This window comes from Sabethes cyaneus, chromosome 3 (assembly GCF_943734655.1).
Source record: "Sabethes cyaneus chromosome 3, idSabCyanKW18_F2, whole genome shotgun sequence".
NCBI classification, from domain to species: domain Eukaryota; kingdom Metazoa; phylum Arthropoda; class Insecta; order Diptera; family Culicidae; genus Sabethes; species Sabethes cyaneus.
In genome coordinates this window covers 158,563,268-158,578,507 of record NC_071355.1, presented here as the reverse complement: position 1 = coordinate 158,578,507, position 15,240 = coordinate 158,563,268, and the positions used below count along the sequence as shown (strand labels likewise).

Genomic DNA, 15,240 nt, shown 5'->3' with positions numbered 1-15,240 from the left:
TTATACCATGGCCGGCACTAGTATCCTATGTTGTTCACAGCAGATATTTTTTGACATATCTTTACTATCACTAAGTAGTGATCCGAATCAATGTTAGCGCCCGGATAGGTTCTGACGTCGATAATATCTGAAAAGTGCCAACCTTCTATCAGAACGTGGTCGATTTGTGACTCTGTCTGGTTAGGTGAACTCCAGGTGTCCCGATGGTAGAGGTTATGCTGATGCTGAAAGAAGATACTACGTATGGCCATGTTCTTGGAGGCGGCGAAGTCGACAAGTCTTAGGCCGTTTTCGTTCGTTTGTGGATGTGCGCTGAACCGTCCAATCACCGGTTTGAATTCCTCCTCCTGACCAACCTGAGCATTACAGTCCCCGATGACAATTTTGACATCATGTCTTGGGCAGCGGTCGTATTCACGCTCCAGCTGCACGTAAAATTCGTCTTTGTCATCTTCGGTACTTCCGAGGTGAGGACTGTGCACGTTTATTATGCTAATATTAAAGAATCGGCCCTTGATTCTTAATCTGCACATTCGGGGGCTGAGCGGCCACCACCTGATCACTCTCTTCTGCATCTCGCCCATCGCTATAAAAGCTGTGCCCAGCTCGTGTGTATTGCCGCAGCTCTGGTAGATGGTATGACCATCTTTATAAATACGTACCATCGTTTCTTTCCAGCATACCTCCTGCAGCGCTACAATGTCGAGCTTGCGGCTCTTCTTTTCTCGGGCACTTCCGAGGAAATTTAGAGAACGACATTTCCGTGTTCATAATTTCCAATCGTTAGTCCGTTTTCGTCGCCTGGGTCTTTGCCGATTGTACCGATTAGAGTTATTATTACTTACGGAATCCATTACTTTGGGTTTTTAGTGGTTCAGACTTGCAAAACCCGCAACCAACCCCACAGTATCGCCGGAGGGCCAACGTAGCTCGAAGAAGCCCTCCTCCCCTGTCAGCATACGACCTTGGTTTCCACCGGGGTTGATTAGGCGATCTCCACCGAGGTTTCTCGTATTCCGGCTGGTACCACGAGGAGGTAGGGGTAGAAGATGCTGGGCAAGAGGTTGTGGACCACTGTGGGTTCTTTCGAAAATGATGGACAAAACAAGGCGTAGTGATGCTAATGTTTATTTGACCGTCAACTCAGTATAAGGCAGTAAGCTACAAAACAACTGCAAACAACTTCAACTTACTCATATGGTAGCTTTAAATCATGAAAATGAATAAAACGATGAAAAAAATCAACGACTTGCACAAATTTGGTTACCTTATAGTAATTTCTAATTTTTGTCCGCCTATATCCTGTGCGCCCGTGGTGTTGCAAGTTTCATTGAACTACCCGCGAGCATCACTTTGCGACAGGGAAAGTGTTGCCTGTCCTGCGGTTTTGACCGCAACACACGATGACCAGTTTCTTCGCTCCGAAATGGAGTTGTCAGTACGAACAAAGCATCGAGCGTAGTTACTTGACTATTTTCGCCTGCCACAATGTTTATGGCACTGCACAAAATGTGCAGAAAAAACTCATTCAAAACAACAATCCAACAATTTAAAACAATTCAAAATTGTTCCATTGAATTATTTTTCGTAGTTTTTTTCCATCGCCATACAAAATCAGACCATGTTTTTGCATACGTTAACACAAACACTTTGTCGCTTTCTACACCTTCAAATCTATTGCCAATGCTACGAATTTGTTTTATATAGGCGACAACGTCGCTGGATCATACTTCAGAAAAAGCCTCTGTTGCGGCACAAAGCCGCAATATGACCGCGTTGACCTTCACATCTAGCAGAACAACAATAGCGCTTTGTCTCATTGTTGTTCTGGCTAGATATAGTGACAATAAGCTATTATCAAGCGATGTACCTATAAATAGGGTAATAAATGTGAGTCTTAAGTTCAGTCCGTTCGCAGCCACCGCCGCTGGCGGTGGTGTGCAAATCGCAACACGTGTTTATATATTGCATAACAATATCACAGTCCCGTTGGTAACCGGCCCCCTTACGACGATCACGGAACAGCCTCTCATAGAAAACTTTCAATTTGTGAGGGCACTTTTTATCTTTTTGTGCTGCCATAACTCGGCACAGTTTCATAGTAGAACTAATCAATTTGCTTGACTTTGTTTCCTAAGAAGCTTTAGCTGCTCGGGAAATCATTTTGTGTCCTTTAGTTTCTTCAATTTTGGATCCCTGCGTGCGCCACCTGACCTTGAGACAACTAGCATAAAGGACGCGAATTGCCTTCTTCCATCAATATGCTTGATTCGCTTTCCTTTCAGATCTAAAGGAAAATTCTATCGGTAACAACTGGAATGGAATCCAGACCAAATATAATTTTTGAAGGCGATTACTTTTTGAAATCTACTATTCGGTAGTTCAATACGAAAGCAAACTATAAATATTTGTTGCTGATTGATTTTAGTTATGTTCCATTTTTTATTCATCGTCGATCTTTTCAATGTCGCTAATCTACCTTAGTAAGCTATGCTAATCCGAAAAAAATCTGTCACTTTCAACGGTCGCGTTTTTTTTTCTCATCGAGTTAGTTTTCGTTACACAACTTTTCCCAGCAATTCCTTTTTGCCTTTATACAGCATGACACTCGAAAAAATGCCATCCGTTGAGAATAGTAAACATGCACGGCATGGCAAGGTGAACTGGCGCAGTAAAGGTTTTCATCGCCGATATTTGGCTCTTTGTCGGGCGAAAAACTTCCCACCGCTGGTGGAGCTAACCGGCAGTGGGGCTACGGCTGCGGGTCGTAAGTGTAAAACCGGGCCACAGCAGCGAGTTCCAGCGCTGAATTTCTACGGCGATCGTTTCAAGGAATGCGACTGGTTGTTGATGATCGACGCATTGTTGGAGGACACATCGTTGGAGATGCTTGCTGTTAGATTGCGGAAATATCCTCATGATGGTATGGTAGAAAGTTGATGAATTTTTACGAAAGATTTGTAAATTGTAAACGTAAATGTTTCCAGCTTCCGATAATGCCTGTCAAAGGACTGATTCGACAGCTGATCGTCCTTCCGCAATAACGAAACGAGTAATGTCCCGTTTGTTTGACTGCTTGGGACAATTTTTGGTGGCCAATCAGGTGGTGCGAGTATTCATCTTAGAAGCATTACCTATCCCAATCATACATATGACAGCATTAGTGAATGTGAGTTTATCATAAGTACTTTACTTTGACCCATCATTTGATGTCTCTATAAATTGTATGTTGTTCTTAGGGCTTACAACAAAATGATTCCATCACCGAATTGAGTTTTGTACGCAGCCTAATCGGTGACGACGGATGTGAATCCGTTTGCGATGCTGTGAGACATTTGCCTAAGATTGAATCGCTGAACTTATCCACTTGTCAGCTTACGGCTAAAGGATGTCACGCTGTAGCAACTCTAATAAAACATCAGAAAATTCAGCGCTTTGCTCAAAGCTGGCAGTTTTCTCTTCGCTACGGGGACGTGGAAACTGACAAAATGCAAGGACTGCGTTATATAATGCTCAACGGTAACCCATCAATCGGAGATGAGGGTTTGATAGAACTCACGGAAGTTCTGAAGGATGACGTATGGATAAAGCAGATACATTTCAGAAACAGTGGTCTGACGGACCTGGGGGCTAAATCTGTAGTTGACTGTTTGAACATCAATAAAATTATCGAGAAGTTTGATATTCGGGCAAACTCGGGAATTTCGATTGAAGCTAGTAGAGAAATACAGCAAATTCTAGGAGTTGAGCTGGACTCCTCAGACAGCAGCCAATCAATGTCTAAGGGAATAACTAGGGAGGTTAAAATGAAACCTGCTGAACAAATCAAGTTTTTAAATCTGCAAATTACTGCCGAGCGACACAAAAACACGCAGATGCAACTGATGATCGAACGGCTTCATAGGCAGCAAATGGAATGTGCGGTTGAGCTAAGCAAACTACGGCAAGACTACGACAAGATTATTCTAGAGTAAGTACTTTTTGTCCAATTCGCTATTTAGAAAAAAAAACTTATATTACTGTCATATTTTTTTACAATTCAAGACGTGACGCACTCATTCGCAGCAATCACCGTGCAAAGGATCGCCCGAAAAGCGGCCGGTTATCTGTGTGGAAAAGTAAAAGTGAAGCTTTTCCGAAGCCTTCGCAACTGTTCACAAGTAGAGTGCGTACTTCCAATCAGCAAAATGTTCGCGGCAATGCGGGATCCAAATCAGACCTATGTTTCCATAGTGCTCGGGATCGTCACCCAAAATCGGTGAATTCTACGGATATTTCGCGATATTCTAAGCGATCACACATGCTGGAGCGTACGATCGGAGACAGCGAACTAACCAGCCAGCTGAACGATATTGTCGAACTTAACGAAGAATTGGAAACGGTTCACAAAAATTTCCCCGAAGGTGGTTGTGGCGATACTGGTGTTGGATGTTCAAGCGTCCAAGTCAGGATAATCGGGCAGAATTTCACAGAAGACGACTCAGATGATGTAAGAGTATGTGCTGAAAACGGTGATGGTTCGGATGATGGAAATTACTTCGCGACTATAGGGGAAGCGGCAGATCAATGGGCATTAACAAATAGTATTAATGCATGTACCAGCAGTGCCGCACCGAGCGAAGACCATTACATAGATGAGGAAGGATTGGATGAAATAAGTGCTAATTCTCTGTCTGGAGAAGAACTATTAAACTTTTTGGTCAAAAAACAACCAGCGGCGAAGTTTACAAAAGGCAAAAGACAGTCGTTGTTCACCAGCGTATACAGCGAACAGCGGCATTAGATATAAAGAAACTATTTTTTTCGATATCGTATTGTATTGTGAAAGTACTCTAAGCTCTTTGGTCCAATCAGAAATAAAATTACGATGATTGTCTCTCAAAGGATATATTATTGAAGGAGAAAGTCTGAGTTGCGATTAATTTTTTGCTGCAACGTTTGTCATGTCACACAACCCGACGAAATCGATCTTTTTTAAATTTCACGAAAATTAGACTTGTAGCTTAAGAGTTATGTATGAAAGCAAGTAGAAAACAGTTAAAGATAGTCAAAACTGTGTCACTTGTCCGCATTTCAAGGAGACTAAAGATTCCAACTATATGACGTCGTCAACTACTTCGAGTTCATCTTCGTCAATCTGAAAATAAAAAAAATCACTAAGAATAGGGCCTACTTGCTACATTTTGGAAAAAGATAACAATGACCAGTTTTCTTGACTTGTTGTTGTCTTCTTGACTTGACTTGATGTTTCTCTTGTAATCATAAAGGCACTGTTGCCATTCAAGCAGCTGTTTTCGTGTATCTTCTGCGCCATGTGTGAGACTGAGAGCCAGGTCCAGCAACTCTGCTGCTCAATTCTGTGCGCAACAAAGTTCTGTTATTTCAGTTTAGACTATCAATATCAAATTCACTGACAAGTCTATCGAAATCATTTATACATCCCAGTTTACATGGAATACAAGCAGCACAACATCACATTTGATATTATCGTTATTCTACGAGCAGGAAATGCTTTCGATCGAATGAGTTTGGCAACGGCAACGGCAACGGTTGACAGTGGTTGGAGCGTATTTCGTACATGACGTGATTCGCAAATTAATTTAATTTTTCGTTGGAAACGCCAGCAGAAATTTACAACTGGCCCGGAAGTTTCAAGAAAATTTAATAGGTATTTTATATTCTCACTCGGGATTGCTTGTTAAATAACCATATTCTCTTTTCACTGAACAAACTCATTACCATTACGTAGAAAGAATCGACGTGGTTTATCCAACAGTGCTGTCCAACCTGTTGAACTAATGCTAGGAATGGAACGCTTTCGTGCATGGAATTTCATCGCGGCCAGCCTCAATGTTCTGGTTCGCTTGTCGTATTTCGCCGCTCTGTTAACTCCCAGGCTGTACCTACCTACCATGCACAGAATGCAAAGCTAGGTCAAATAGTGAAGCTGTATTTGTAGAGTAGTAAAATGACCTTACTACCTTCACTCTTAATTTTACTTATTTTAATTGTCTGTCTAGGACTGACTGGAGGTATTTCCTAGTTTCATAAAATTTCCCTAGCTGCGAATCAATGAAAATATTTTTTTTTTTTCGTATAAAGAAAATTATGGACGACTCCATTTGTTGAAAACTGCACCGTGCTATAATGACTGTAATGCCTCCACTACTTAAATGTCTACATTCGCATTCAGATGAAGATTGGAATAATAAAAACAAAACATTCAGTATAATTGCAGACCTTGGAAATACAAGCCTGGTTGTTCGCTTTCAAAAGCAAGTCTTTAGCTTAAAGACAAACCATCAACTTATTTCGATGTACAGCTGCAGGCCTATCGACACGAAGATTGTAAAAAACCCTGTTGTAGAATTGGAAAAAAACGATTTAATCCATCTATTGGTGAAAGGAACCTTTGTTATATCATTTGTCATTTGGGATAGAATTCGACACGCCTTCGGAACAAAATTCAACTTATTGATAACACTATGGTAGCAATTTTGAGTACTTAACCTTAGAGCGGTCGCGTTAAAAAAAGTTACATAAGCGGTCGCGTCGTGTACTGAGTACACGGCGAATAATACTGCCTATATCTCAGGACTGACATGAAATAGAAGGTTGCGGTTTTCGACAAAGTTGTTTATCAATTTAAGACGCATCTGGAAACGAACAATAAAGTTTGAAAACTGATCCGCTAGATGGCGCAAATGGCGACCAAAACAAATGATTCTAGAATCTCGATACTAGAATCTCTAATATCTCGGGACTGAGAAGAGATAGACGATTGCTGTCTTTGGCAAAGTTGTTTATCTGGACGAGATCAATCTGACTGCGGATAACAAAATTCGGAACTGATACGGTAGATGGCGCTTATAACGAGCATATTGAGTTTTTTTTTGGAATATCTCAGAGTCGTGACGAGATAGACTGTTATTGTGTTCTACAAAGTTATTTGTTCGAACAAGACACATTTGGAAATTCATAACAAAGTTTGAAACTGTCTCAGTAGGTGGCGCGCGTGGTCAAATTATAATCTTATGATGATATCTCATGACCATAATACGATAGAAAGTGGCGGTTTTTGACAAAGTTGTGTGTCTAGACAAGACGAATTTGAAAATGATCGGTCAAATTCAGAACTGTCCCGCTAGATGTCGCAGTTGGTAAAATCATATTTCTTTTTGCGATATCTCAGCTTATGTCGAATAAACGGTAAAATGGCTTATCTGGTCTGGAAAAGAACACCAAAATGTTTGTAAATAGTATTCTTTTGACGATTTTCCCAAAACAGAGTTTGTGAATCATCGACAATGTTGACAAACTGAATAATGCACATATCACCTAGGGATACATGATACTTATTTAACTTACCCAAGTAGCACACTTACGATACTTTTATTTAAATCAATTTATTAATGACACATTAGTTGTATAACAATTAGTTGTACAGTTTTATAATGAGTATGTTATTAGGGAAGCTTGCTATGGTATGTTGAGGTAATGCTTTAAACATTAGAATGTTAGAATTATGTTGACACTTACCATAAAACAATACAAAACGAGCATTTGTTTGTTTTATTTCCTGCTATGATAATGAGAATGAAAAATGTACATTAGATTCCTAACAATTCTATAATATTCTTATTACGGTCACTTATATCATACAGGAAATAACACACACGTAATACAAGGAAAGAGTAAAGAATTCGAGCCCAATGAAAAAAGCAAGCTGTTTTGCAAATGAGTATCAAGAGAGTGCACTTCAGTCGTGTTGTCGCGTTAGCAAAACAAATAGCTTTGGTTTTATCATCACGCACACGTTAATAATTGCAAGCATCAACGTTGCCATTATGCCTGTCTGCCAAGTTAACTCCGGGATACGTTGCTGGCCCAACAAGCCACTCGTCGTATGTTCGAGTCTCGACTGGGCGGTGCCGCTTCAGAGTTAATAGGGTCTTTGCACTAGCCCAGTGATTTTCCTGTACTCTAATAACCGGCAGCGATATCTATCGATAAAGAAGGGTCAAGTTCTGAAGAACGTTTATATCCATGCATGGTTTTGCTTTGCTGATAAATCTAGATTTTACCAGATTTTTTATTGTATGCCAGACAAAGTTCTAAATCTTCCAGATATTTGGTAATGTCCCAGATTTTTGCCAGATTTTTGTTTCTCCGTTCTGCAAAGGAGTCATCGCTCCTAATTTCAGACAACATTTTGTACCGGCGTTGATCAAAACTGGCAAGACGTTTCCCGAAAAAGTCCTCCCCATCGGTCAAATTGATCGCCAGATTTTGACATTTATTCGTGTTTGCCAGGTTTTCGAATAAACCTATTAGCGACCCTGGGAAGAATAGGGACTCAAACACTCTAAAATATTTTTTTAAGAATGTGATGGAAACGCAGCACGGGTTTCCAGGAATCTTGTTCTGGTGATATTTCTATATAGACGATGTAGACGACGAAATTGCTTCGTCAAAAGCATTTTGATCAGTCTGTGCTCTTCATCTTGTCTTTTGATAAAAGTTGAAGCAATACGTATCAATTGCTTCTTTCAGGAAACCATAAAAATAGCTGTTGATTGACTGGAATTGACAACGCAATCAATGATGAAAAGGACAACGATACGTTATCTAACGTGTTTTGACTACAGAAACCACTTTGTAGCGAACAGCAGTGTTCTATGCCATCATGGTTCCGCAATATTCCGAAAATAATTTGATTTTCTCATCATCTCCACCTACTACTACTTCATTCCGAATTTAATTTACCTTCATCGGAAGCATATTGACATGATAAACAACTTTGTCGAAAACATCAACCTTCTATCTCGTCATGGTTCGGAAATATCGCCAAATGAATTAAATTTCACCGTATACTCCATCTAGCGGACTAGTTCCAAACTTCAGAGTTCGTTACCAAATGCGTCTTGGCTTTACAAACAACTTTGTAGTAAATAGTAACCTTTTAGCTCATTACGGTTTTAAAATATTCTTAAATGAATTTAATTGCTTCATTATTAGCGCCATCTAGCGAATCAGTTCCGAATTTTGTTGTATATCACGGGATGTGTCTTAACTAGATAAGCAACTTTGTCGAAAGTCGCAACCTTCTATCTATTCACAAACTTGAGTTATTGCCCGCCGTGTACTCAGTACACGACGCGACCGCTTGCGTAACTTTTTTCATTTCAAAAAAGTTACGTTAGTGGTCGCGCTGGTGTACTGAGTACACGCGCGCGGACACACCATTTTTACAAGCATCTTTCGACCACTTTTTTTATTTCTTTTTTCTATATTTTGGCATCATTAGAAAGAGGAAGAGTAGATCTTCGAATACAACCAAAACCTGGTGTGATTTGATTAAAATTTCGATGATTTTTTCGCGTTTTTCGAAAACGCGTGTACTCAGTACACTAGCGCGACCGCTCTAGGGTTAAAGATGACGCATATTGTATTTTAGTTCAATTCAGAAACTGCTCCCCGATCCGGAACATTCCTGGACGTGTTCAGATGTAGCCGATGATGTCTTGAACATTTTATACGACTACCAATGGTCTAGTTATGCAATTTCGAGTACTTGGAGGTGTCACATGTTGTTGTTGTTGTTTATCAGCCAAGAGCCGGGGTGGCTGTTGCCGTATCAAGAATTCCTCTCCATTGTACTCGGTCCTGGTCTACTCGTCGACAATTCGTTGCGCGTCTCGACACACGCAAGTCGGCTTCAACCCGGTCAAGCCATCTAGCACGTTGGACCCCTCTATTGCTGGTGCCGGTGGAGTTCTTGAAGAGAACGGATTTCACTGCACAGTCGTCCGGCATCCTTGCGACGTGGCCGGCCCACCGTAGTCTCCCAACTTTCGCCAGGTGTACGATGGGAATCTCTGCAAGCAGTGCCTGTAGCTCGTGATTCATCTGTCTCCTCCACTCTCCGCTTTCCGTTTGTTCTCTGCCAAAAATAGTCCACAAAGTGAGAAACGTTACTGTCTCAAGTCCGTAGAAAACAACCGGTCTGATTAGCGTTTTGTACATCATCAGCTTTGTGCGGCTGCGCATGCTCCCAGATCAAAGCATCCAGCGGAGGAAAAAGTAGGCTTGATTTCCAGCTTAAATGCGTCGTTGGATCTCCTTACTCGTATTATTGTCGGCGGTGACCAGAGATCCCAAATATACGAACTCATCAACCACTTCCAGCTCATCACCATCAATAGTCAGTATTCTTGGGAGGCAAACGTTGCTTTCTCTGGAGCCTCTTCCTACCATATATTTGGTTTTGGACGCATTGATTTGTAACGTTATCCTCCTAGCCTCCGTTTTTTGTCTGGCGTAGATTGCCTCCACCGTCCGAAGGTTTCTAGTAAGGGACCATTCAATAATGACGTCCATTGCTTATGGGGGGAGGGGGGTGTCAATTTTGTGAGGGTGTATAGGCAAATGTGACATCCGTCGAAGAAAATTTCATTTAATTTAATTTTATTTCACCATCTTCGACTACGTCGTACAGATTGTTTACTTAATAACTAATTTAAGCCTCGGATTCTATTACTAAACACATTTCTAGACAGAGTAAAATCGAACACATTACAAACATCGTTGAAGGAACGCAAACAGACATTAAAACAATTATTCACACCATAATTTGTTCTGTGGAATTGACCATCCAATAACGGTGGATTCCGAAGCCGACGAGGAGGTACATTCCACGATATCTGGTACAGGAGATCCGGACAATCCACATTGCCTGTTATAAGGTCGAATATAAATAGACGCTGCTGTTTGACGCGCCGGACTGCGAGTGTATCCAGGCTAATCAGTTGACAACGGTCTATGTAACTGGGAAGATTGACTGGATCATTCCACGGTAGCTGACGCAAGGTGAATCACAAAAAAAAATTCTGAATTCGTTCAATCGCAAGGATCTGTGTTACGTGTGCAGGAGCCCAAACCGGGGAAGCATACTCCAAAATGCTGCGTACGAGAGAGCAATATAGCGTCTTGAGGCAATAAACGTCAGTGAATCCAGACGCATGGCGTCGCATAAAACCAAGCACGGTGTATGCTTTAGCAGTGACTCTACTCAACCTCAATTTAGATCTCTCTGACAACCTCAATTTAGATCTCAATCAATTATCCATGGCTAAAAGTAAAAACATGAATGGATAAACCCCTAATCCAAGGTGTCATGCGACCCGTGCCGAGGGATGAATAGTGGGGGGGGGTTCTATAAATACTCAGCCTCAAACGGAGCCTGTGGAGTACCAGAGCGCCCTCCACAGTAATCAGCCCTTACCGCATCATGAGGGGCTCTGATGTGGCGGACTTTTCTTTCCCCTCAACTCGTGGGATTCTTATGGAAAACAAAATCAAAAATACAACAAGTGTAGATACGGTGGAAACCCCGTTCGCTAGAGGAGGCATCCAGCGTTCTCCACCAAGGGTGGAGAAGGATGCAACTAGGAGCGCTAGTGTGGGTGGCAAAGGCAGCGGTATGCCTACCACGCCGGATACAGCGATGAACGGCCCAGCGCTTATCAGGGCGATGGAGCAAAATAGAGACGCTGTACCTAAAGTGGTAGCAGCGTCACAGCAGCTCGATGTAATAATCGAGTTTACGTCAGGTTGCGGCAATTTCTCCAAGGACCTGAAGCAGAGCTTGCTCATGCTTCGGAGAACCTTGAATGCAGCGACCAAAACGCACAACGACCTCGTGGCGCGTGCTGGAGAGGCTAAGAAGGTGACCGTGAAGGCGTCGAAGGCAGTACAAACGGACGCTTGCCCGTTGACGGAGTGTCGTAACGCGGCCCAGGAGGCTACGGAAAGCGCTACCAGCAGCGGTAAGGCATCCGCCAAACGCCCGAGACAGTCCCCGGGGGATAGCACCCCTGGCGGACCGAAAAAACGCCTGATCGGTAAAAGCCCTCAGGCTAGCGGGTTGGCAGAGCTAACCGATGAACCAGCGGGAAGCTCCAAGACAGGTGGCCCGTGGACCGAGGTTAGGGCCAAGAGAAAAGGCGGAGGAGGCTCCAGTAAAAAAACTGTTCCACCTAAACCGGCGAGAAAGCGAGCGAAGAAGGGCGACGCTCTTATCCTGAAAACTGACGGATCGAAATACTCGAAGGTTCTGAAGGCCATGAGAGGAGACGCCCTACTCAAGGATCTGGGCGCGGACGTACGGAGCATCCGCCGCTCACGCACGGGGGATATGATCCTCGAGTTAAAGAAGGACGCCACAAAGAAGAGTTCCGCATATAAGTCCATAGCGGAAGGAGTGCTCGGGGACGGAGTGCAGGTACGTGCTCTCACACCAGAAGTGACTCTACAGCTTAAGAACCTGGACGAGATCACTGAAGTGCGTGAGGTCGTACAAGCTCTCAAAGAGCAAAGTGGAGTGGTGGTGGCAACCGAGGCGGTTCGCCTACGCAAGGGTCCGGCCGGGACCCAGGTAGCCACCATACGACTTCCGCTGACTGACGGAAACAAAGCCCTGAAAGCTGCTAGGCTAAAAGTGGGGTGGTCGGTATGCCCACTGAGCGTGTCCAAGCAGTCGGAAGCTTGCTTCCGGTGCTTCGAGCACGGACATAAAGCCTGAAACTGCAAGGGGCCAGATAGGAGCCAGTTGTGCAGGAGATGTGGCAGTGCTGGTCATAAAGCAAAGGACTGCGCGGAGCCTCCCAAGTGCCTGATCTGTACCGGTAAACGGGACACAAAGCACGTAACGGGAGGTCCAAGGTGCCCGGCCGGTGTGCCGGCGACTAAGCCACGTTCATAGTGCAAGTGACACAACTCAACCTGAACTACTGCAGCACGGCTCAGCAGCTGATACACCAAGCAGTTTCTGAGTCAGCAATGGACATTGCCATAGTCTCGGATCCATATAGCGTCCCTGCCGGAAACGGCAACTGGGTCTCGGATAGGTCTGCGACGGCGGCTATATGGACGACAAGCAGGTTCCCGGTTCAGGAGGTTGTGTCAACTGCAGACGAGGGATTTGCGGTTGCCAAAGTGGGTGGAGTGTTCTACTGCAGTTGTTATGCTCCGCCGAGTTGGTCTATCGAGCAGTTTACGCGGATGGTAGACCGAGTATCAGTTGTGCTGACTGGTTTAAGGCCGGTGGTTGTGGCGGGCGACTTTAACGCTTGGGCGGTAGAGTGGGGAAGTCGTCGCATGAACCATAGGGGTCGGATTCTGCTTGAAGCTCTGGCAAAGCTTAACGTAGATCTGGCCAACGTCGGCAACACAAGTACCTTCAGTAGGAACGGTGCGGAGTCTATCATCGACGTGACATTCGGCAGTCCTGGTCTGATAGGAAACTGGAGGGTAGACAATGGCTACACTCACAGTGACCATCAGGCGGTCCGCTATGGTGTCGGGCAGATAACGAGGCGGCAGGCGGCGAGTAGGGCCAACACTCCAACCACCCGTGGATGGAAGACATCATACTTCGATCCCGAAGTATTTGTGGAAGCGTTCCGGAGAGAGTGCGGTGATCGCGGTATGCCCGATCCGAACGCTGATCATTTGGTAGAGGTACTGTCGCGATCGTGTGACGCTACCATGCCTAGGAAAAGTCGACCTAGGTATGGCAGGTCACCGGCTTACTGGTGAACAGATGAAATTGCGGAACTCCGCGGAGCTCGTTCGGATGAAGGCAGGGCTGAATGTCGAGTAGCACTTGTTGCTGCACGCGCAGCGCTTAAGAGCGGGATAAAAGCTAGTAAACGAGACTGCTTTGAAAGGTTATGTGCGAACCCGTGGGGTGATGCCTACAGAGTCGTAATGGCAAAGACCAAGGGTGTGATGGCGACCGCTGAGAATAGCCAGAGATGCTGGAGCGGATCATCGAGGGCCTCTTTCCGCGCCACGAGCCAAGGCCCTGGCCCCAGGCCGCTGAGTCGTCCCACGGCCGACGTTCCAGTATCTCAGACCATAGCGTAGGATGGTCGGCCTCCCAGCCGAACATCCAAAGTAACGTGGGCGACGGCGGTTTGGAGGTCGGGGAGGAAGGGACGGTTACGAACGAGGAACTCATTGATATCGCTAAATCCCTAAAGGTGAGCAAGGCACCGGGGCCAGACGGTATCCCGAATATGGCCATTAAAGCGGCTATTCTAGAGGCTCCCGAATTATTCGGGGCAGTAATGAATAGATGCCTGGAAGCTTGCCACTTCCCGGACAGATGGAAGCGACAGAACCTGGTCCTATTGCCGAAGCCGGGAAAATCTCCGGGTGTCCCCTCGTCATATAGGCCGATCTGTCTGCTCGATACTGCCGGCAAGGTGCTGGAGAGGGTTATCCTTAACAGACTCGTACAGTACACGGAGGGTATAAACGGTCTGTCAAGGAACCAATTCGGCTTCCGAAAAGGCAAATCTACGGTGGATGCCATCTTGTCTGTCACTAAGACAGCCGAGGTGGCAATCCAGCCCAAGAGGACAGGTATTCGTTATTGCGCAGTTGTCACGCTCGACGTGAGAAATGCGTTTAATAGCGCTAGCTGGGACTCCATAGCCAGCTCACTTCGGAACGTCCAAGTGCAGGTGCCGCTGTACAGAATTCTGGAAAATTATTTCCAGAATCGTGTGCTATGCTACAACACGGAGGAGGGTCAGAAATGCGTTCCAATCACCTCAGGGGTTCCGCAAGGTTTCATACTGGGCCCGGTGTTGTGGAACGTCATGTATGACGAGGTGTTGAAGCTAAAGTTCCCGGTAGGGGTGGTGATTGTCGGCTTTGCGGACGATATCACCTTGGAAGTCTACGGTGAATCTATCAGAGAGGTTGAGTTGACGGCTGCCCACTCTATAAGCATTGTTGAAGATTGGATGCGATCCAGGAAACTGGACCTAGCGCATCATAAAACGGAGGTTATCGTGGTGAACAACCGCAAGTCGGTGCAGCAAGCAAATATCAGCGTCGGGGACTGCACTATTTCGTCAACGCGGTCCTTAAAACTCCTTGGAGTCATGGTCGACGACAAGCTCAAGTTCGGGAGCCACGTCGACTATGCCTGCAAGAAGGCTTCCACAGCTATTTCGGCATTGTCTCGTATGATGTCTAATAGCTCTGCGGTATATGGCAGCAAGCGAAGGCTTTTGGCCAACGTGGACCAGTCCATACTCAGGTATGGCGGGCCGGTGTGGTCATCGGCGTTAGGTACCAAAAGCTATCTAGCCAAGCCGGAAAGCACCTATCGTCTCATGTGCTTAAGAGTGGCGAGTGCGTACCGCACAGTTTCACATGACGCAA

The 15,240-nt window shown here is 44.7% G+C and overlaps 1 protein-coding gene across 1 annotated transcript; it reads left to right on the top strand.

The window, feature by feature from the left end:
• Positions 1-2,601: 2,601 nt before the first annotated feature.
• On the top strand, positions 2,602-4,783 carry LOC128740325 (protein Cep78 homolog). The gene is made up of 4 exons (XM_053835863.1): positions 2,602-2,923; positions 2,988-3,169; positions 3,240-3,970; positions 4,045-4,783. The coding sequence occupies exons 1-4, from the start codon at positions 2,602-2,604 to the stop codon at positions 4,781-4,783; spliced, it is 1,974 nt and encodes a 657-aa protein (XP_053691838.1).
• Positions 4,784-15,240: the final 10,457 nt, after the last annotated feature.

Bases quoted from the DNA above. Each gene is read 5' to 3' on its own strand.
- LOC128740325 (XM_053835863.1), top strand. From the start codon at position 2,602: ATGACACTCGAAAAAATGCCATCCGTTGAGAATAGTAAACATGCACGG. The intron at 2,924-2,987 runs GTATGGTAGAAA...AAATGTTTCCAG, and splicing joins GCGGAAATATCCTCATGATG to CTTCCGATAATGCCTGTCAA. The intron at 3,170-3,239 runs GTGAGTTTATCA...TGTTGTTCTTAG, and splicing joins ATATGACAGCATTAGTGAAT to GGCTTACAACAAAATGATTC.